This window comes from Anopheles aquasalis, chromosome 3 (genome assembly GCF_943734665.1).
Source record: "Anopheles aquasalis chromosome 3, idAnoAquaMG_Q_19, whole genome shotgun sequence".
Lineage (NCBI taxonomy): Eukaryota > Metazoa > Arthropoda > Insecta > Diptera > Culicidae > Anopheles > Anopheles aquasalis.
The window spans coordinates 32,931,388-32,954,095 of NC_064878.1; the positions used below are offsets into that span (position 1 = coordinate 32,931,388).

The 22,708-nt window shown below is 43.6% G+C and overlaps 3 protein-coding genes across 8 annotated transcripts; 2 read left to right on the forward strand and 1 right to left on the reverse strand.

The window, feature by feature from the left end:
* Positions 1-428: 428 nt before the first annotated feature.
* On the reverse strand, positions 429-11,155 carry LOC126578908 (huntingtin-interacting protein 1). Of its 6 annotated transcripts, none has more exons than XM_050241932.1 (13): positions 11,062-11,155; positions 6,784-7,080; positions 6,224-6,645; positions 6,075-6,136; positions 5,266-6,000; positions 5,078-5,187; positions 4,674-4,712; positions 3,813-4,326; positions 3,145-3,515; positions 2,223-2,694; positions 1,634-1,881; positions 1,289-1,542; positions 429-1,209 (listed from the first exon to the last, which is right to left on the reverse strand). In XM_050241932.1, exons 2-13 carry the CDS (start codon positions 6,814-6,816, stop codon positions 819-821), a joined length of 3,651 nt encoding a protein of 1,216 aa, XP_050097889.1. In that variant the 5' UTR covers positions 6,817-7,080; positions 11,062-11,155; the 3' UTR covers positions 429-818. The 6 variants fall into 6 exon arrangements, with proteins under 6 accessions (XP_050097889.1, XP_050097891.1, XP_050097890.1 ...); XM_050241934.1 differs by having other exon boundaries at positions 11,058-11,074; XM_050241933.1 differs by lacking the exon at positions 11,062-11,155 and adding an exon at positions 10,113-10,718.
* A 70-nt stretch (positions 11,156-11,225) lies between these two features.
* Positions 11,226-15,998, forward strand: LOC126578910 (restin homolog). Its single transcript, XM_050241938.1, has 2 exons — positions 11,226-14,094; positions 14,432-15,998. Exons 1-2 carry the CDS (start codon positions 11,422-11,424, stop codon positions 14,756-14,758), a joined length of 3,000 nt encoding a protein of 999 aa, XP_050097895.1. The 5' UTR covers positions 11,226-11,421; the 3' UTR covers positions 14,759-15,998.
* Positions 15,999-20,945: 4,947 nt separating this feature from the next.
* Positions 20,946-22,342, forward strand: LOC126575336 (uncharacterized). The gene is made up of 2 exons (XM_050235978.1): positions 20,946-21,710; positions 21,914-22,342. Exons 1-2 carry the CDS (start codon positions 21,557-21,559, stop codon positions 22,273-22,275), a joined length of 516 nt encoding a protein of 171 aa, XP_050091935.1. The 5' UTR covers positions 20,946-21,556; the 3' UTR covers positions 22,276-22,342.
* Positions 22,343-22,708: the final 366 nt, after the last annotated feature.

The window sequence follows — 22,708 nt, forward strand, 5'->3', positions numbered from 1 at the left end:
GATTCGTCTGCGCCATTGGCGAGCATGTAAATCATTCCAGCTTCGGAAACTGGTTCTCTGACGTTGTTGTTGTTATTGTCGTTGTTTACGATGAACTATGAACTGGCCAATGGTTTACTGTGACCGTTGAGTACACCTTCCGAATGCGCCATATTTTGCTAACGAGAACGCAGCAGCATGTTTGTTCAGAGGACCTGCTGCTGCTGCCGCCGGCGTATTACATGCTCGATCGGAAGCGAATCGGACGATCAGTATCCATCCATCCACAAACCGGCTCCTCTCGGACCGGTTTGGAGATAAATTTGGGGTGTTCAGATTTTGAATTCACCTCTGCGCACACCTTCGTTTGGACCACCAGCAAAACAAATCGTCACAAATGCATTCAAAATAAACACGCCAGCCATTCCATGGCCTTCTTATTTATAGAATTTGGTTTCGATTGCGATTTTTATTGTTTTCGTTTTTTGATTGAACTATACTTTTAACAGCACAGCACACTGGGGAACATTATGCGCTGCGCTTATAAACTTAATAAATTAACAGCACTAGTTTTACGTATACGCAACTATAATGCATCGGTGATGGGGTAGGGGGAGTGGGGGGTTGCCTCCTCGCTTTCGCGCCGCGGCGGAACGTAATCGATGCACTCGGTCCTGCCAAAGGCCTCTGGTAGGTTTCGCTTAAAAGTGACTGGCGTGTTCCGAGTTGTTTGAAAAACAGAACCTCCACATGTGTTGGAACCTTCATCTTCCTGCTCGTCATTTTAGTTCAAAATCGTAGAAAAGTGCATGGTGGTAGTAGTTGGGCGAAAAAATAAATCACTCTTCGGCCGGTTGGTGATAATTTTTCTTCCGGAATGAAGCCAACCGCATACGCTCAACCTGGAGCGCCTGCTCGAGCTCAAGCACTTTCACCTGTATCTCCATCTCCTTCGTTTTGGCTTGATGTACCGTCAGCGTACCGAGATCAAGATCCTGCGAATCTTCTAGCCGTTGGCTGCAATCTTTGGCAGTGGCCACCACGATGCCCGTTGCCTGTGTTACGTTCTTCGAGGCAGTACCGAGAGCGGTCAGGTTGGAGCTGGTTCGTGGTGCCTTCACACGGCTAGCAACGACCAGCTGGGCGGTACAAGCAGCGATTTCCTGAGCGGCCACAACTAAATCCAGCTGATGTTTCGCTCCTCCTGCCACCGTTTTGTTTGCTGCCGTCCTGGACCAAGAGAAGCAAAGTAAAAATTTAGTATATAGTGTGAAGAAAAATGTGAAATCCCAGTCACATTACTACTTACACCAAGAAGTTGGCCCCCTGGGCCACACTTTTCGCTGCGGAAATTAAACCCTCAGTCCACTGGTGGTTGCGCTTATAGAACTCTTTAGCCGATGCCGTTCCCTTGCCAAGCGACACGATTTCTGACTGCAGCAAGCGGGACTTTTGCACCAGAATACGAATCGCTTGCATGAGACTCGTACAAGCGTCCAGGATTTTCTCGTTCACCTCCAGTTTGATGCCAGAATCGGAAGCCCGCGATTTCGACAGCATTTCCTGTAGGACGAGATAGAGAGAGAGAGAGAGAGTAGCAGCAGTTTGTAGTGTCTTATCGATTGGCAAATGGCGTGTTTGACTAAAATGTTACCTGAATCTGGGCCGCAGCCTCTTCAATGGCCTTATCCATGCTGGACAGTTCCGTTTCGACCATATCGCCCAAATTTTCTGTTCCATCTGTCTGCTTGCCAAGATCGACGATCATTGTGGTAACTTGCTCCAGCTTTGATTTCAGATCCGTTACTCTTTCGCTTACGGTATCCGATTCACTCGTTTTTTGAAGCGCTTGGAATAGGCTGGTAATAGACTGGCCCAGTTTCTTAATCTCTTCCGCTATGCCTATTAGGGAGGGTGGATAATAAAAGCATAGATTACATCGATTGTATCACTTACTACTTTACTTCCGTTCAGTCATTTTTTTTCTTTTAAATTTCACATCGTGATACTCACAAATCGTTCGATAAAATAATAGTGTGCAGTAAAAAACAACATTAAAACAATTTCAATAAATTCATTGATTAGCAAATAATAGAATCAATTAAACAACTTTTGCCATCAATCGTGAATATTGTAATCCAGTGGATCCAACAATAAATATAAACAGTATAAGTTGAAATATAAGCAATAAATTGGGAAATAAGGACGGTAGATTATATGTTTAGTAGTAGTAGAAGACTTACGTTCGCCGCTTTCAATGTTCGCTGATCTATTGCAGATGGTCATGCCTTGCACGTGCGCTGAAGCTAGTAAGTGAGCCCCGATGATAACTTTGCGTGCCAACGATTCAACGTTGGTGGAGTTATCTTTCAGATAGTTTTCGTGTACCATTTTCAGCTTAGTCAATACCTCCTGCAACTCTTCTGCGATCATCAAAAAGTAGGTCGGTGTGCCGCCGGCTCCTGGCATCTCATTTTCGCCAATCGCTCGCACCGTCAGCTTTTCCGATGATTTAATGCAAGCCTCCAGCAGGGTACGCAAAGCAGTGTCGCCACTGATTCGGCTATCGGCCAGTGCCGTCTCTAGTTCACCAATTTTCGTTTGGGCGCTTTGCATCCTTCGTTCCGTTTCCTCCTGTTGGTGTAGTAAATCTTGCAGATCAGACTCGATTGCTTCCTTTTCTGCCACTGAGCGTTCCATATTTGCATCTAGACTCTGGTGATTTTTTATTTTATTTCATCGGATCGTCGAGAGCGCCGGAAATAGGTAAAAGTAGTGTTATTATTTCATTTCACGCTACTGTTTCTACGACACTTACAGCGGACAATGGACAAACACATTGTTAACTCTATTTTGTTAGCCGATATGTATCCTAGCTATAGGGCGTGTGTTGTAATGAATGTAAGCGATAATACCGATAACCGATGCTTTAACGATTAGTCACGTATTTATGAAAGGAAAATGCTGGGCAAGATGCAAATATGAGTGCGATAGAAAACATGTTTCACATAGAATGATGGAAACAGTACAAGCAAGCATTCGTGTTCAAACAATTGAAGTTACTTGTATTGTTTCACGATTTGCATGTATGCGAGCGAATCACCGACTTACAATTAACAAAAGCAGACAGACAGGGTGCCATCGTTCGCTTTTGATTGGTCTTACCTGATACTTTTCCTCCAGTTCTCGGTGTTTAACGTTAAGCTCTTCCAACTCGTGATCCTTCTGCTCGATCACCGACTTCAGATCGGTCACCAGTGACTCGAAATCGGTCTGCTTTTGTGATGCTTCGGTTTGCAACAATAGAAGCTGCTCCAAAGTTTTCTGCCGCTCATCGGAAATTGTATCCTTGGTCGTTTCCAAAGCCGTAAGCTGCTCGCTCAATTCCGTTTTCATCGAGTCGAAGCGAAGCAAATCCGCCTCCTGGTTCCGTTTAAATTCGGCTTCCTGCGCTTCTTTGGCTGCTTCCAGTTCCGAACATTTTTGTTCCAATTCACATTTTTCCATCCGAAGGTTTTCGATTTGTTCCGACAATTCTGTGATCGTGTACAAAGAAAAAAGAAGGTGAGAAAAAAAAATGTTTAACTCGAATCACTTCAACAGACAGAATTCAGCTATCTAGATGCCTTTGGAAATTAATCACTTTCAAAACATCGCAATGAAAACTTACTAAGAATGTGAACCATAAAATATGTTAGTAGTGCATGCAAGGTAACGATATAACAAAAAAACACATTTGTAAAGTTAATATTTTGTGCTAATGAACGGTATTCGAACAAAAAAAAAAACTGACACAGAACGCACCACAAGACACCTCCGGAAAGAGTACTTACCTTCCGTTCGCTGTGTAGTTGCACTAACGCTTTGTTGTAAGGAAGCTTCCTCTTTAGCGTAGTGTTCAGTCTTTAACTCTAGGGCTTGTATCTTAGAAATACACTCTTGATACTTGAGCGCTAGCTCATCCTTTTCGCCCTGTATTTCGGCAAGCCGCTCCTCGAGACTGCCTTTTTCCGTTGAAAGTGTTTCACGGTCCTGCTGGAATGTCTGGATTTCCGTCTCCAGTCGCTCCATTCCAACGCGCAGCTCTGCGATTTCGGCCTGCCGGGTCGCCTCCATTTCGTCGTATCGACTTTGCAGTGATTCACACTTTTGGGTCATGGTTTGTAGCTGCTCACTGATAGCCTCTTGTTCGTGGCGCGCCTCGTTCGAACTTTGCTGCAATGCATTCTGAACGAGAGCCTGTTTCTGCTGTAGCTCTTCCAGCTGTTGCTGAAGCTCAGCTTTGGCTTTGTGGGCCTCTGTCGCTGCCTCGGTGGATGTGGCCAGTTGCTTACTTATTTCGCCATGCTGTTGTGAGTGGGCATGGGATATGTGTGATAAGAAAGGTGGAACGGTACCAATGAATGGTGGAGTGTTTACGAATGATTATCACAATCATCAAATAGCGATATTGTTCAAAGTATGCTTAAAGGTTGATCGGGGAAAAGTTTATGATAGCCATTTCTAACCATAGTAACCATAGATTATGTGATGAAAAAAAAAAAACAATTTAAACCGCAGAACAATGTAAAGGGATCAATTTTTTTTAATAACTACTTCGATTTGAGCTATGAGCGTATATGTTGTCACAGGGAATGGTTTCTACAAATGAAACGATTTATGTTGCCTGTTCAAAAACGGCACCGTTTACTAACCTGCTTGTAGCAATTGATCTTATATTGATCAAACTTCATCTATGATAAAAACCGAAAATGGTCATGTTGACCAAAAAGCATGCGGCACAGAAAAACGAAAGCAATATTTTAAAACAAGTTTCATTTTCAAATAAAACAACTGAAGCTTCATCTCGATCTGCTAGTTTAACACATTAAACTTTTCTCTACGAGCATTTGATGTACTTGCTTCAGTGCACAATTTCAACAGTTCATCTTTTGAAGATATCCAAAATAATTGAACCTTCTTGTTGTTTTAATATTTGAGATAGAAACACGCACACATACACGTACACAAACGCACCAAAAACTGCATTAATTAACAGAAGAACAGAGTGTGGAAAAACTTTGTAAACTGTGCTATGTATAAAGCCTTGTTCTATTACCTGCCGTAGAAGATTGACATGTTCGTCGCGGATCTGCGTGTACATCGTTTTAAGTTTTTGGAACTTTTCCTCACTAGCTTTCGCTCGTTCTTCCTCAGCTTGGGCTCGTTCTGTTGGGCGATGAAAATTGCCAAATCGATAAAATTGTCAGTAGGAAAAAAAAAATCATCGTATATCAGACAACTCACGTTCCAGCGATGGCGCAGTTTGGGCGCGCAACTCCAACTCTTCCTTCTGGAAGCGTAAATTCGTCAGCTCATCATGGCGTTGGGCCAGTTGAGCCCTTAAAGCCACAATTTGTTCCTCCATCCGGGACTGCACGTCCCGTTGCTCTATGGTAATCGCCTTGACGTGATTTGACAGTCGCTGGGTTTCGGTTTGCAAATGGCGGACCAATTCGTCTCGCTCTTGAATCAATCGCTCCAACTCAATGACCTGTGCCAACGGCACTACAGGAGACTGGCTAACGGATTGTTGGTGATTATCATGCTGCGGTAGCTCCGGGATCGGTGGGGCAGCTTCAGCCGTGTCGATTAAGTTGGACACCACTGGTTCCGGCTCATTGTCCGTTGGGTCAGTGTCCGGCATCACTACGACCGGCGCCTGATAGTTGCCAAGGTCGCTCTGTTGCTGGAAGTTGGGCGGTGCTTCCGGTAGCTTTGGCACCGTGATCAGATTGACAAAGTACTGCAGGCTACGCGATTGACCATAGAACTGCTTGAGCTGATGAAACAGTGTATTGAAGCGCTGTCGGTGACCGGTCAGCAGATCCGATGGAAGATTGGCGTGCAGCTTGAACATGACACGCACTAACATATCGTAGAGCGGATTCGAATCCTGTATACACGGGATTAATGGCGCCAATCGACACTGACCCGGCGATGTCATGGAACTAACGCAAAACGTTGTGATGGAATTGAATACTGGAAAGGGCAGAGAATTGGAGGACACGTTATGCATTGGCTTGATTTGTTAAAATTTAAGGATGGCGACATACTTGTAGCTTGCAGGGCGACAATATCATCCAGATAGTCGAATATTTCAACCGCTAACTGGAAGCTAAAGTATAATAAAGAAAAATAACATAGAAATGACAGCTCAACGGCAACATGTAATAAACCTTCACAGGACGATCAAACTACTTACTAAATATTAATATCACCTTCGCCGATCTTCTCCAGATCTCCCTGGCGTAGTGAAAGACTACCAGGGATCCTTGGGTTACGATCATGAAACTCCAGCTTCGTAACGAGCAGCTTCGTATAGTGTTTGATGCAGATGCCGTAGCCATCATTCAGGTGGCCCCACAATTTACCGGCCTCTAGCAACATGCCACGATGGCGCATCGATTGCCGACAGCATAGGGGATGACCTTCGCGCAGAATCTTGTGCAGCAAGTGGCAGAATTTCCATGCGACGATGCGATTGTCTTGAATCGGTTGCCGAATGGCAATGGACCAGAACGTGAGGCCACCATTGCTGTGAAATGTTCCGATGATTGCAGCACGAACGTGCTTCCCCTTGATTGGCATTTCCACATTGTTGAGTGCCTTTGATATGCTGATAGACTGCAAAACGGAAGATCATTAGCGCAAGGTGCAAATGCAAAACGTGCAAAGCACGGCAACACTATGCAACAAGTTAAAGTACATGGTTTAATACGTGGTTAATCCAGCAAACCCGTTCTGTACAGGTCTAACACTTACCAAATTATAATATTCTTTATCCGTTAAAGACATGACTGTAGCTGACGGTATCAGGTGTTAATGGTGGAACAAATCTCTTCTTTGGATTGAATAGTTCGATGTTTATGTACAACTGTTGCTCATAAGACCGATAACACTTGCACAATTCACGTTACGGTTTGGTGGTAAAATAATTACAATATGAAATCCGTCAACCCTGCATCCAAGAGTTTCAAGTACGGGCAGTAATGTAAAATATTTTTATACAAAAAGGGGGCAAATGTTCGCAAAAGCAATCTGGTTTCTCACTTTTGTTTACTAAGGAAGAAAATAGAAGGAATATAAAAGAACGATCAATTGTGATAACACCTTAGTATCTCCCATGATGTACAACTAGTGTCTAGAAACGAAGGCGCGTTTTTAAGAGCACACGATGTCCACTTAGTAAGAAGGCACACGTTTGTATTTCAATACACATCCGTCACGACGGAACAGCAGGATGAAGATACTAGGTTCGCCGCCTGATAAGCAAGGGCGAAAGACCTCAACGTTATCACTTTGTGTCTATCACTGAACTGAATCACCGCAGCGCTGTTTCATAAATCGATAATATACAATGATGATTCACATCCCGGATATCACGCAATCGTCCAACCCAAAATCCTGTACAAAGACATGTGCAAACTTCTTTTGGATACCAACCAAATTGAAACAGATATAGGATCTTAAAATGTACAGAAATCTTGTATAAATCAGAGTCTTTTTTTTCTTCTTCAAAACTATGATCTTACAGGCACTCTATAAGCATACGCACGCGCAGCCTACTATTGCCAGAATACGATTGTGGCTCGTTAGTGACATTCTAATTGCGCTTTCACTTCGGTTTCACATTGTGCACAAATTGAATTAAGCTTCGAAGGCGAACAACCGAACCCAGATCGATCGGTATGGATCGGAAGGAAACACACCGCGTCGCTCCGTTGTCGTTGACTTTCCGGTTTGGCTTTCCTGGTATTCCGGTAATGCGATGTAATAATTCTTGCTCGCAGTAACTTTTAAAGCCACAGAAGACTCCTTACCTTTCCTAGTACCATCAGAACCATTACTGACAAGGGATGGATTTGTGCAACGGTATGTTACACCTGCCATGGAGTCTTTGTGGGAATGGCAACTCACACAAGCAAAAAAAAAAAAGAAGCCTGGCCTGATAAATGGTTTATCTAATCAGTCGGTTTGTATGATAGAAAAGCAGATAAAGATTTCATAAAAAAAAGAACGTCGTGGTGACGAAGCACGTGTGCTTGTACATATGAGTTTGAAGAACATTGCATGGTGTTTCCGAAATTATCAATATTTATCGCATTGCCACAGCTATCAACATTTTCACATAATTTAATTTTGGTATTTCACACAATTGCACAATGTATTCTGCGTGGACTAGTTTTTTTTAATAGCCTTTGGCATACTTTGTACTTTTTCACTTAATGCCCTTTAAGTTGCTACCTGACCACAAACCAATGCATCACTTTTTTCAATGTGCAATAGGCAAACGGATCACTTTATCACTGTGATGAATCATTTGATTCGGAAGCTTATGACGACGCGTCCTGTTTTGCGTTCTTCGCAATTACAAATGGGCTTATTGATTTCATAACCACGCCACGTGGAATTGGGAAGTTAACTCCTGTTAACGAATAAAATGGCTCAAAGAAGTGGTGATGCACTGCACGTGCATAGCCATCAAAAAGTTCATTCGCAATAGGAGTTTCACCACGCTCTTCATACGTTATGTTGGCAACCAGGCAGAGGGTTCTGGAGAGTGTTGCAAAAATGCCAACACTTCGTAGTCCTGACCTTTATTATCATCAAGATAATATCGACTATCTCCAATTTATCTTCACCATCATCATCATTGGCGCTCGTGCAACTCATATATGTTCGAGAATAACTATCTAGCAGAAGACATTAAAACAAATAAAGTGGCAATCTCATTCATGGATCTCGCAATCACTGTAGCGTTATGATATTTTGGTTACGGCAGTAATAGAGGATTGGGGATCATAGTACCCGTAGAGAGTTAATGTCATTAACTGCACTGCGACAATTCGATTACTGCTATGCAGTAGGTTGGTTTAAAAACAACCATAGGAAATCATGCTATAAACGGCAGTGCATGATTGTTGTGCAACTACTGTAGCGGGATTTTGGCGAAACTATAGCCTAATGCACTTTCGAATAGATCCTATCGCTTTACCAAATCGTGGAATGTGCTATGCGGCTCTTTCTTTCCAGAGCTAATTTCGAATTTCCCTCGGCTGGATTTTCTTTTCGCGATTTCTTCTTCCACCTTGTGAGTGTACGGCATTTTAGGAATTTTCACACTTTTCTACGCCCCGTACTTACTGAAGCATAGCGGGTGGAGGCTCGGGAGATTGCCGTTTTCAATTCACTTTCTTGCCCGTCGCAATTGAAAAATTCCAATGTGCACTTTGCGGCACGACAGAGAAACTGCAGCAAATGCTGCTGGCAAGGTGATGAGATCAGTGATTGGTACGAAGGTACGTGTCTGCAGCGACAGCTCTACAGGCTACTTTCTTCTAACGTCTATCACAATGGAAAACTAATATCGTGAAAAGACAGCTGAAAGTGGGATTTTGAAATAATGTTTTTTTCCTTTCGCGAAAGAAGAAAGGCTGAGTGGTAAGCTAGAACAGAGTGATCTGGAAATATACCCAGAGAGAGCGAGAGGGGGGGTTGTATAGAGATATCACATTTCAGCCAGCTTTCGGTGCTATTTGAACTACAAACCGAGGCATACTTTAAGAAGAAAAAGGGTCCAAAATTAGCCCGAATTTCGATGCCATTCCACGCACCCTGCGTCAGACCGGAAGCCGATGCTCCGTACATGGAAGCGAATTCATAAACGGTGATAACAAAGACGGATATCGCACATGGGCACACATGCGACTGGTGCGAGTTAACGAACTAGAGATTGTTTCAGTCTGTAAATGAGGCGTATGAATTGTTTGTTTGATTGATAATATTAATATTTACAGCGCCGTCGAAATTGAATGTAATGTTCATCATGTGCACGGCCTTGGGTGGTTTTTTTTTTTTGGGGGACACACTTGCATCAGTCTGAGATGGGAATGAATGAATAGATCTGTCCCCCTAACGTGAGTCACACCAGGTGTTTCTACACGGCAATCTCCACGGCTTTAGTGGTACGTGACCTAGTGGTGTGTGCGAGCGTTATAGTGCGGCATTTGTAAAAAAAAAATGTATTCAGGTAGTGCAGCAAACAGCAAACTCAAGTGCACTGAATACCATTTTCATCAGTAGTAGCCTACCAAATGTTTGATGAGATGTTCACGTTCAATGTCGACTGGCGATTTTCGATTTTGAAGCACTCGTGGTAACGATAGCGAAGCCATGGAGACAGCGGATCGTACTACTGCGGTGATACACGATTACTAGCACCAAGTAGGCGTTCTGGAATGTACGCACGGTTCAGCGGAAGGGCGTCGGTTCTGTAGCACTAACGATGTGTATTAAGTTGAATGAAAATATGTCGCGCTTAGCCTGATCGGTGATCGTTTCGGAGATTCGGTGAACAGAGGATCCTGTTCGCACGTGTCGTTTGTTTGACCCTATCTTTGTGCCACCAAACAAAAGGCAGACATCACGGGTACAACTCCCTTTCTAGAAACACTGCACGGTATACGAACGAGAGCTGCAATGAGCGGGGCTATTGTGGTTGTAGATTTCTTCCGTTATGGTGCCTGCACATAACTCCTACACCTGTTCTGCAGGCAATAGGTGTCGTTTCGAAATCGGCACACACGCACGTTGACGATCATCGGATGGCGCTCCGAAAACTGAACCACCGGACGACGTGAGCTGAGAAGCGCGCGCTTGCGAACAGCGGAGATCTGCTGTGGGAACGAAATCGCTCGCCAGCTGCTGCTACCTTTCGCTTGACTAGCTTGCCGCACAAGCCACACACCTGCTCTTTGTGGTCGCTGCTCGGCGCTCTACGGTTGCTCTGACTCTGTGCGAAACCATTAATACGCTGGCTAAACCGCGAAAAGATCCGATCAAATTATGTGCAATCAATCCTTTCCTGCTGATTCAGCCGTCCTTCCGCTAGCACGGTTTTGTATCGAAACTTTGTAAACAACTCCGCGGAGCCCCACCTCTCGATGGCTCGGAACGATCGGAACCGGACACTCGCTTTATCACTGGTGCAGTGCGTTACGAAGATACGAATCACTGGCAAACATTTTCATTGATACCTACACACTGGAGCCAGGATGCTGCTTATGCGGTGCACATTTTAACGAAAAAATTAATCTGCTCGTCCCACACCCGGCCCGTGATTCGCCCCTTCGCGATCTCAACCGAACTGTCAAACAGCACCTTGACAGCTGCGCTTGTTTACGTTTTCCCTCAGCCTGCTACCAGCGAAGCAAGTCAACGTCCTTTCGCGGATCACAGATGCTGCTGTTGGCGAGCAATTAACTTTCCTTACGAGCCTGTACTACCGATTCAGTTTTTTCTTCTAGTGATTGCCACCACCGCCCTGCCGGAGCATGGGAGAGAGTACGTAGATTGTGCCCAGCGACCCTGATACTCACCGCTCCAGCAACGTCCCGTGCTATGTCCAAACGGATTTGCGCCGCAAATGATGATGTCACGCAAAGTGGAAGCGCAATTGAGCCAACGAAAAATGAAAGATCCATCCCGAGTGCACAAACGTGGCACCAAATGCTGCTTCATCCGTCGCCGTCCTCGTCTCAGCTTTCCTATGGTTCGGAGGCGACCCAGAATGACGCTGGCAGTGCATCCTCCACACCGCGCCCTACGGTGCGACATGGCAGCAATGCGTTCACCGAGCTGGACGATAGCGGCTGTAACTACGATTCCGGTAACTTTTCACTATCCGATACGAGTGTGAAAGGCAAGCAAGCGTTCGCTGTTCCCGTGGATGGCGATGCGGGGAGCAGCGAACTGCATCATCGGTTTGTGCAGTTAAACACGGAGCTGTACCAAGCCAAAACGGAATTGCTGACGTACAAGTACAAGTGGAACGAAATACGCAACGAAATTGGATTGAGCTGGAGCAAAAAGCTGGACAAACTGGTGGAGGAGAAGAATGAGCTCGTGAAGGAACTGGATGAGCTGAGCAAGGAACTTGCCCGCATGAAACAAGGCGATACGAGTAACCGTGAATTGCACCGCTTGCGATCTGAGCTCACTGATGTAACCGTCCAATTCGAGTGCAAGAAACAGGCCAATAAGGACTTGGTTCTTAAAATCGCCGAACAGTACGGTGAAAACGAAAACCTATCGACTAAGCTCGTGAGACTGGAAGGGATGCTCGCTGATGGCCGCAGCGAGCTTTTAAGGACGAAGGAATCAGAAGCATGGTTTCGTGAGGGGTTGCATCGGTGCCAAAATGAAAATGCCAAACTAAAAGCAGCCCTTTCAGCCACAGCTGATCGGATGTATACAGAGCGAGCCGAATCGGAAATAAGACTGTGCGCCGCCAGGGAGGAGTGCAAGAATGCAATCATTAAACAAGAGTCTAAAGATATATCTTCCTGTGCAGGATGCTCAGAAGTGCAGCAGTTGAGAGAAGAGTGCAGCAAGGAAATAGCATCACTTAAGGAAACCGCAGATCGACGAATGGCGGATCTTTCCGCTAGTAATTTGCGTTTGGAGAAGGAAAATGATGATCTACACACTCTGATCGAGCAACTCAATCGATCGCTTGCAGATCATCAGCAGCAGCTCATGAAATGTGCCAAAAATGAAAAAGAAACCCGGCAAGGCTTGCTACGCTTAATGGACAATGAATCAGGTTCACAGTCTAGTGACAGGGATACGAGGCGGCGCCATGAAAGCGAAATCGCGACACTCAGTGCGCAGTTGGCACGCGAGTGTATCACCAAACGACAGATAGAGGTCGGCGTGGAACAGTTGAAAGCACAGGTTAAAGTTTTATCGATAAACTTTGTCTCCACCTGCCAACGGTTGGCCGTGCAGGAATGCGAACTGAAATCCCTTCGCACACGGAATAGTGAGTTAGAGCAGCGGTTAACTAGCAATCAGCTGCCCGTGACCATGTGGACAGCGAAGGAAGAGAACGAGCTGCTGGAGAATTTTCGAGTTATTCAGTCGAAAAACTGTAATCTAGAGCTAAAATTAGGTCAGTGTGTAAACGATACTCAATCGGGATCGGGAGCTACGGGATTCAATCCACAGCTTGTTCGCCATAGCGAAGCGATTATTACTCTGCTTAAACAGAACATTACGGAGCTGGAACAAAAACTTACACCCAGAGATTCCAACGCAAGTGCACACCAGTTGGAAAGCAGCAGTAAAATGTCGTGTCCAAAGCATGGTTCGAGTTGTCATGCAAATGCAGAGATCGATGAGGCAAATATGCGAGATCTTCGCACAATGCTGAAAGCGATTGAGAGCGATAATCAGCGCCGTTTACAGCGTTACGAGATAAACAATCGAACGTTATTGAAGAAGATTAAGGAGTGTGTCCGAGAACGGGAACGCTGTGAGCAACGGTTCGCCGAGCTGGAGAAACAACACGCCCAATGCGGACAGTTGCGTTGCGAAATGGCATCACAACGCGAGCGCTGTTTGCTGCTGGAAGCGGACCTCGAATCCAGCCAGCAGGAGGCAACAATGTTACGGGCTGGAAAGGAACGACTTGTAACCTTATTGCAGAACAACTGCCGGCTTATGGCCAACGGTGATGTTTGGGCTTCGTTGAAGCTGACTTTTAAGGAGCTCCACGAATTGCAGCAGGTCCACAAGGAGAATGAACGACTAAGGGAGCAGGTAGAGATTGATGCCAAAAAAATGGCACAGTTGGAAGCAGCGTCATGTGACTGGAAGCTAGCAGCCGAAGTACAGTCTACGGATGCCGATGAGCTTCGGTCGGAGCTGGCCGTGAAGAACCTACAACTCGAGGACTCTCGGCGTACGGTCGAGCGCTTGGTGGACGAAAATCGATCGCTACAACAGTCCGCCACGATGGTGGCCGCAAATGAGTCCAGCTTTACGCAACAGCTCGACGAACTGACCCGTTTGGTGCGTATCCAGGAGATACGGCTGGAAACCGCCCATGAACGCTTGAAGTTGTACGAAGATTCCGAACGAATTTTGGCGGCATCGAAGGAACGATTCTTTCACGATCTGCAATCACTGCAAGATGCAATTCTACAGGAAAAACGCGAAAAGTATGAGCTCCAGGAGGAAGTTCGAGAACTGCGTAGAAATATGGTGAATGTGGTTGGAAATAGTTTACAGGTAAGTGGCAGAGAAATGATGGGATTTCTTTGAATTCATTCATTATGTTTTATTATTTTGTGCTAGTTAGCGATAAGATATAATCGGATTTATATTAATTTGTTTGTATTACATTCTTGAAGAATAATATGAATATGTTGATGTGAACGTTGTCGCAAGGTACCCCTTTATGCACTGGATCCCGTTAATATGCGATCAGGGAACAATGGCAACTTAGTTTTACACAAAATATCAACTGCCTACTTGCATTTTCAATAGAATAATATTTATCTTTCAATTCAAGCTACACCGTCGCTGACTTTTATTATTTTTCTATCTAAATGTGTAACTCCAACAGAATATCAACCAAACGCAATGTTCCAACAGTGGCAGTGGTCAACGGTCTACGGCCATTACCAGCCCAGATCTCAAATCATTTTCACCATCCAGTTTGGACATTGACCAACTGCAGGCGTTGGTGGAAGAGAGTTCCCGGAAAAGCTGTACTCTCAAACCACTAAAAGAGTGCGTGTTTTCCTTGAAACAAGAGATGAATAATCTTAAAGCGGTTATACTATCAGATCAACAGCCACACCGTCCCAACCAGTTGCACGATGCGCGCTTCCCACTGTCGCTAATGGAAGAGCTGAACGATGCGGCAAATGGATTTTACGGCAGTAGATGAGTGTAGGGGTAATAAGACCCGCAATCTCTTAGTGTTGTATAAAAAATGATGATTAGGTTGAGATGAAATGTACAATATCAAATAGTTGCGAGAAAGATAGAGAGAGAGGGAGGGAGAGAGAGAGAGAGAGAGAGAGAGAGAGAGAGAGAGAAATATGTGAATCCTAGGCCGTAGGAACACGTTAACGTTAAACTATACGTTAATCTAAAATTGTATATGCCAATCACTTACTAACGAAGAGTTGTATGTTTCACGCTTCATACTATAACGGATTTCTATTTTCTAGTCAAGCTGTATTATTCATACTCTCAGCTGAATGTTCTAATGACTACAATGAATGTCAACAATTTATGTTCGTCAGCATACATGTGAATGCTTAATATGTGCGACGTATCCTTTCCTTCGAATGGGACAGGTGGTACTGAAATGGTACAGAAACACATTCCATCTTCAAACATGCATAAGGTTGCAGTAATTGCTTTTTGTTATAGGCTATTTTGCTAACTTTCAACTAGAGTGAAAGTATTGTTAAAGTAGAGTAGAGCAACTGTAGCAACATTAGGGAACGGGTTCATGCGGGTTCGGGCAATCATCATTCGATTTCACCTACCATCAGCCTGAGTGGTTGAACGATTAAGGAACTTGAGGAAAGCAATCGCTTTGATAAGATTGTATTTGTTGTTTGTCGATAAAATCCCCTCACGTATTAGTGATTATGTGCACTCATAAAACAGGGTATCAGAAATGACAGTATACTTAACATGTTTAACTGTTCAACCACGTTAACGAACGGAAAATTTATCGGACAAACCCAGTTCAGTATAATTATCATCTTCGCCAAGCATTGACACAAATGATTCACGATGCTTTTTGTGTTAGATTAGAGTAAGCCGTGCGTTATATCAATAACGCATCAAATGCTTTAAATTCGCAAGCACTCTCTGCAGTGCAGTCCAGGCTATTCTAGTTGAGTTCTGTTTTTTTCTCTCATTATTTCTGTTGTTCACGCTATTTTCTGTGATGATGAAGGGCAAATTATTTATTATTTTTATTTTTGTTCATTGGGTTGTTGAATATTTGCTAGATATTTAATCTAAAACATGTCTCAGTTTTTGTTTCACGTGATTATCGTAAAACCAACCACTACACAATAAGCCAATTGAAATCTTATTGGGCAAAATGTAACTGATTAAATGTGTTAATGTAGAAAGACAAATAAAGTACGAAATAGTTGACATCAGACTTGTGTTGCCGTGATTGGATTTGTAGAGTTGGGTTTAGAGCTGCGCCCTGCTGTCCCAACACTCGCCGTGAAGAGGCGTCCCGCGAGTGGTCTGTGCAAATAGTTACAGCGACGACGATGACGGTCAATGATGAAAAGCGTATCAAATAACCTACGCTGGCGGGCCTCGTTATTCCTGTGATTGAATGGCATAAGTTAGCTGACGCTGGACCCTGGTATGGTGTGCGCGTTCTTTATGCTGCCACGATCGGCGACGTTCGATCGACATCCGTGCTGCTGACGGTGACAAGCGCAATCGCCGCGCCCCGTACCCACCTTCCACTTCGCGCATGATGATCGTATGTCTTTACAAACCCCCCCTGCCTCTGTGTCCATCTATCGCGCAGCTGACAGTTGATTGAACGATGAAAGGGACCTAGCCGACCAGGACCCAGGAGGCCTGGATCCGAGCGGAGTCACAGAAATGCGATCCAATTGAGGAAGAGGCAAATGGGAAAGGATCCATACAAATGACATTAAAAAAAGGCAAAACGCGTCATCGTAAGAAACAGGCTGAGGCTGAGCGAAGTAGAAAACACACCCAGAGTACTAATTAATGTGTGTCTCGTAATGAATTTATCATAAGATGACAGATTGCACGGGATCCCGCGGCGCCACAACGCGCGATCGTGATGCGATTGAGCGTAAAGAGGATGAATTAAAATGTAGCTGTTTCAAAATGGGAATTGTATTAGCGAGCCAGCGAGCAACATCAGAATGGATGGCCAGGATGTTTAACTGTATCTTTGGCATTAATTACATGAATAAAAGTGTCCTTGCTTTGGTTCAGTTAAGTATATTTTGTAATTAATTAGTCTACTTCGATTGTTAGGATGCAATTTTGTAAAAACAATCAGCAGTTAGATTCACAAATGTGAACTTTGTCTGTACGCAATCCAACGTTTAAATCATAAGTTTATTTGTTGAGCTTTGGAGTTATTATGTCTCTTATAGTTTTACCCAGAGGCAAATTGTTCTGTACTGGGCTCTGGAACTGTTTAGCATTGTTGCCATAAAAATGGATACCTATTAAACCTATCATAATGTTATCGTCGATAATTGCTCTTCATTCAGCAATCGTGTATAATCTGTTGTTGTAGTACCAGGGATTAAAGTAACAAAATTTACCCGGTTATCTCAGTCATCACATACTATATTAACAACCAGCAAATTTTATTGATCGTCACAAATCACGCATTGCTTCTAAGCTCTTAAAATCGGTGGATCTTTCATGGTTTTTAACTGCTGCATGCTAAAACAAACGGTATATGCTGGAGAGACTCCTTCTTTTTTTAAACCAACCCAGTAAATCATTCCAACAATAAAAAGCCCATTGAACACAACCAACAACGGCATTCATCGGTTGACCTTTCCTCTCTTCCTGGCGTTTCGCTTACATATTTATAAGTCACAACTCTCTTAACCTTATCAATGCAAATGAGAGTAACGAAGGACTGAGAGTATTTTTTTTTTATTTTGTGTTTTGCGATTTTTTTTTTGCGCACGAGAACAAAACCCAACCCGCAGCCCCAGAGTCTGTTCTCATCGTGAACACCGAGACCATGCTGCCAATAATGTCCATCGAAATGTGGACCTATGGTTGCATTGGTTCGGGCGGACAGCGCCAAAGAAACCCAAATGGACGACGAATATGGAATTCTTCCCTCTTCTTTGATGCTCTAAATTAAATTTCTCCAGATTCGGTCCACGAGCGTGTCTGGCAGGTCCATTATTTTCACTCACGACGCCGCTCGCCTACTGTACTGCCACTGCACTGGGAAGGAGGACTGTTTTTTTTCCTCTCTACGTAAGATAATGTGAAAGAACGGTTGCGTGATGTAAAGATTTTCTCCTTTCTTTAACAAAAGATTCAACCGTACCGGTCGAGAGATGCCCAGAGTACAGGCCGTTATGAGCCATGCAGGTCTCCTTCCTGCGTGTTTGCATCTATTCCCCGTGGACGATCGATTGGAAGAGTGGCGGCAGCAGCAGCACCAGCTTACGCTTTGATTGCTTTTCGAAACACCCGAAATTTCTCTCCAGGGAATAAGGCGGGAGTATCGACAAATTCGCACACGGTGTTGTACGCTGTCATCGTCCACAGCCAGCTACGACAGCCAGCACAGTTGGACACATCAGACGGGTGAAGCTGGCGTGTTGGGATTCCATTCTCAGTAAGCTGTGCTGTGATGTACCTCGAATTCTAAAGCAACGTCGAACGCTTCGAAGAAGCAGAAGAAGTCACATCGGCTTGGACTTCGATTACAGCTACTCCAGACGTGGCCGCGCTGCGGTCGAGGTCATGGCGTTACAGACAATTTGTTCAGACAACATTTCCGACCTACAGCGTTTCTTGCAAGTGTTCCATCGCTGCGGATATGCTTTCTGCACGGTTCTTCCCTATGCACCGCTAAACGAGTGGAAAGGGGACTTTACATTTTATAACAAAACATGGTAGTTGGATGGTTTGGATGTTAGCTACCACCAACATCCAAACCATGTGATTATCTGTTAGGTGTTTTTTTGGTGCAAATGTATGCTGCTTTCGAGGTTTATTCCGTACTCTTGCTAATAGTTTATGGGATGAGTAATTTAAAATGTTTTATTCCATAATTTTACTTACTTTACCTTTCGATTAGGTGAATGTTGATGTAGATTAAATTAATTTTTATCTTTCTTTTCTATCCGTTTTTTATTTTTTTATACTATTTTTTGGCTCAATCGTATTATGACCTCTTTCATATTTAACGTTCATGTGTTTCCATGTTCAACGTGTTCAACGTATCTTTTTCGGTTCATTATATTGGTCGTTAATTTTTAATTAAATAAAACATGTTGCAGCTAAAACGTATTCTTGTTATCGTATTCTTGTGTTATCAGAATGATATTACCAAAACCATTGCGTATTTAATACTCGGTATAGAACACCATTTGAGCCAACAGTGACAAGCATGTGTTTTTTATTGTCGCGATACATTTTAAAAATCAAACCGAATCAATGGCCACTTGGTTCAATGTGCTCACTAGCTTAAATATGTGTGTTTTTAAACACAACTTTACTAATATGGATGCAATTTCTTCTGTTTTAATTTTTTTTCTTCAATTAATTATTCTTGGATGTTTGTTATTTGTCTACAATATCATCCATCAGATATTGGAATAAACAGATTTGCCGTATTACATCAAAATCACTTTATTTGTGACCTTGAGATAGTACCTTCTAAGCCGACTCGTCCCCTCGCCGGTATTCGCTACTCGCTGTTTCGACTTGTTCTCGAGAGGGGTGGATAAGCAATCACCGGAACGTATTACGATAATTGCTGAACGGGATTACAACAGCGTTGGTCCTGGGAATGGCCTGGTAGAAGACCGACATGGCTCTAGGGATTCTGGACATTAGGGGAACGCACTTTGCCGAGCTCTAGTTTCCCACCGGAAGCCAAATTACCCCCACTATCAACATGTGCTGCTACCTTCGCCGTATCATATTTCAGCTACGAATGTAAACTACATTCCTGCGGTAAGAGATGGTGTTATATGCTATTTCACCTCAAATGTTTGCATTCCCTTAAGCTTTACGATGGAATGCTGCCATTGATTGTTGCACTTAGGGGAACCTTTTTTGAAACATTCTTTACTGTGGGCTATGCCACATAAATAAATGCCACATCAAATAGTTAATATTTAGAAATTCACTTAGATCGATCGTAGATAGTTGTCGATCGATGTCAATGCCTGTAGCTAAACTCAATGCAGTAGTATGCTATTGTTTTTGACGTATATAACTACGGAAGGGATGGATATACCAGCAGTTTCCAATTTTATTGTAGGTTCGGGAAGATCATTGACATTAGTCTGTCTGTAAGTGCATTAAAATAGTAGTAAGGCCATTGTATGGGCAAAATCGAAGTCAGATGGATACTGCAGATTATAGTTTGAAGCAAAACAAAGATTAATTCGATCGGATCTCTTTTCAGCTGACCATTTAAGGGTTTTCCCCGCATTGTTTTACTAAGCCTTATGAAATTTAAATTTTAGAATCATGGAAATATATATTTCTGTAACTAGTCGTTTTGTTAAGTGTAATTGTTCGATTGGTTCATTATGCCAATCATTTTGATTGCACACTGAATTCTTCAGAATTATATCGGCATATTTAAATATGTCCAACGAAATTAGGAAAGCAAGTAAATTGTTTATTTAAAAAGTTATTGAAAGCTAAATAAAAGCAGTATTTCGTTCGTTTATGTCTAGATCACTCTTCTATTCCTAGATGCTCGTCTTATCCTACAGCCATTACAATCGAGTACATGGTTTCCACGTGTATCACGCACATAGATAGAAGCAGTTTAGTTTGGATTTTATAAAAAAAAACACAAAAAACGTGCTCTATCGAGACGTCATACCGGCTTTTCTCACCGGGGGAAATGAATTCCTTCCGTGCTCATCACCATTGAATGTGTTAAAGTGAAAACATGCATCCAAATTACTGATTATATCAAATACTAGATTATATCAAAGAGGTGACGTAGAGCATAATCAATAGCTTTGTTTGCTTCTTGCACCAATATTTTGTGTATAAAAATGATCTGTACAAAAATTGCATGCATACTAGATTAAAAAAAAAAACAATAAAAAATCTTTGCCATTTTGATGTTGAGTCCCCTTCATTGCAGTCACCATTGCATTTATTGTATTCTGCATCGATTGCACCCTACTCTGAATCGAATTTAGAGTAAAAAGTAGAGTATAGAGTTTTGCAATTTATTCAGCAACACCCAGCTCATTGAAGCTTATCAATCTCTCTGTCAACGTTATCTTCGCATGTCCGTTACTACCGCCATAGTAAACATCAGCATTTGATTCATTAGCTAGCCGACATTCTCGGAGGCCAGGCGACTTGCACGACGCATGACGTGCTGGGTAATTGTCGGAAGCGATCACGTTCGCCATAGAACATTCGTTTTTCAAAGAAAATAAATAAATCCCGATTATGATCGCTGGCCCAGACTGGGTGTGCGTAGATCCGGCGATCTGGCCAGTCATCCGGTTTCTCCCGTTTTTCGTGTAGAGTGTTAAACGTTCACAAACGTTTGCTGCTGCTGGTTCAGCTGGTTCGGAAAAAATATGGCAAGTGATGATGAATAGCAGCCGATTGTAATTAAGTTAACAAGCTCTCCAGCCATTGGAAGCAAGTACGGTTCGTTCGAGAATCGGGCATCACGCCCAGGTTGCAGTAGGCTTGTGTGACGACGATGTCCGGATGTGTTCGCTGACGTGCGCGATTAGCTCTAGTAACCCGGAAAGTGCGAGTACTTGGTTGGTTAACAATTGCATCGCTTTTCGTCCACGGTTCTCACGGGTGGTTCAAGGGTCTGATCGGTGGGTTGTAGGTTTAAAAGTTGGTTCTACGATCAGTTCACGCCTCAGTCCATCCAGTCAGTGCAAATCGGAGCATCTAGTTCGTTGGTGCAATCCCAGTGGTTGTCAAAGGGAAAATAACTTACAGCTTGAAGATGGAGATGAAAAAGGGACTCTTTGTTGGTGCTGTGCTGGTGATAGCAGTTTGTGGAACATTTTCTGTGGAAGGCGCTGCGATCGGCCGATCGCCACGACAGCTTAGCAGCCTTTTGACATTGAGCGGAGAATCAAACGCTAGAATAGAGAATGGTAAGCGAGATCAGCGTTACCGTTTCGTTTGCGACCCTTCGATCAACTAAAAAAAATCATCTGTAGCAGCAAATATGCTATGCTATTCATAGCCTTATTTCGAGAATTGATGATTGTCGTACCGAACGATCCGGTTTCAAACAAATTCTTCATTTTCGGTTTTGTCTAATCTTCGTGGTACATCATCATCTCGCACAACGCAGGCACCATCATCTGTGACACGCTGACATGTCCACCGGAGTCGTTCAAGTGTGTGATCGTCAAGAATTCGACCAAGGACGACATCAATAAGGTTCAAGTGACGCGCGAGTGTTTGGATCCAGCCGGCAAAGCCACGGCCAAGACTCAAACGACCGAACAATCCAGCTTCCCGGGTCAACAGTTCGAGAGCTACGCCGAAATCGATAAGAATGGCAACATTGCATCGTTCGACAATCGTGGCAACACGTACAATCACTCAGGCACCGGTGACATTCACTCCTATCTGTACGAACAGATAGAGGACCTGCACAAGGCAATACTGGATCAGCTGACCAGTGGTGGCAATCCGTTTATTGCGCAATGAAACCGTTCCAAACTATGAAAGCAACATTTCCTGCATATAACAATAAATTTTACATTTTTAATCAATTTTTGTAATGCTCATTATTGTGTGCTTGTGCAGTACGTATCCGAAAGACTCATAGTTAATATTATGGTGCAAGAAGCATTTACCACTGTTACGCATCCGTGCATCAACTGTATTGCCTAGTGATACAGAGATGGTTGCGAATTAGTAGTTTGGTCAGTTTTTAATTGGAACATCTCCAACAGCTTCTGAATAAACACCAGTTTCCAAGGGTGATCACGGGAGGGCACTTTTGTTGCCAGCCCGGTACCCATCAACAAATGGGTATGGCTAGCAAAGCGCTATTGTAAGCGAATGCGAGTTGGTTGAAACATTAAAAAGGCGTGGGAAAACAACATTTTCCAAATTGGCGGCAACACTTCACGGTGGG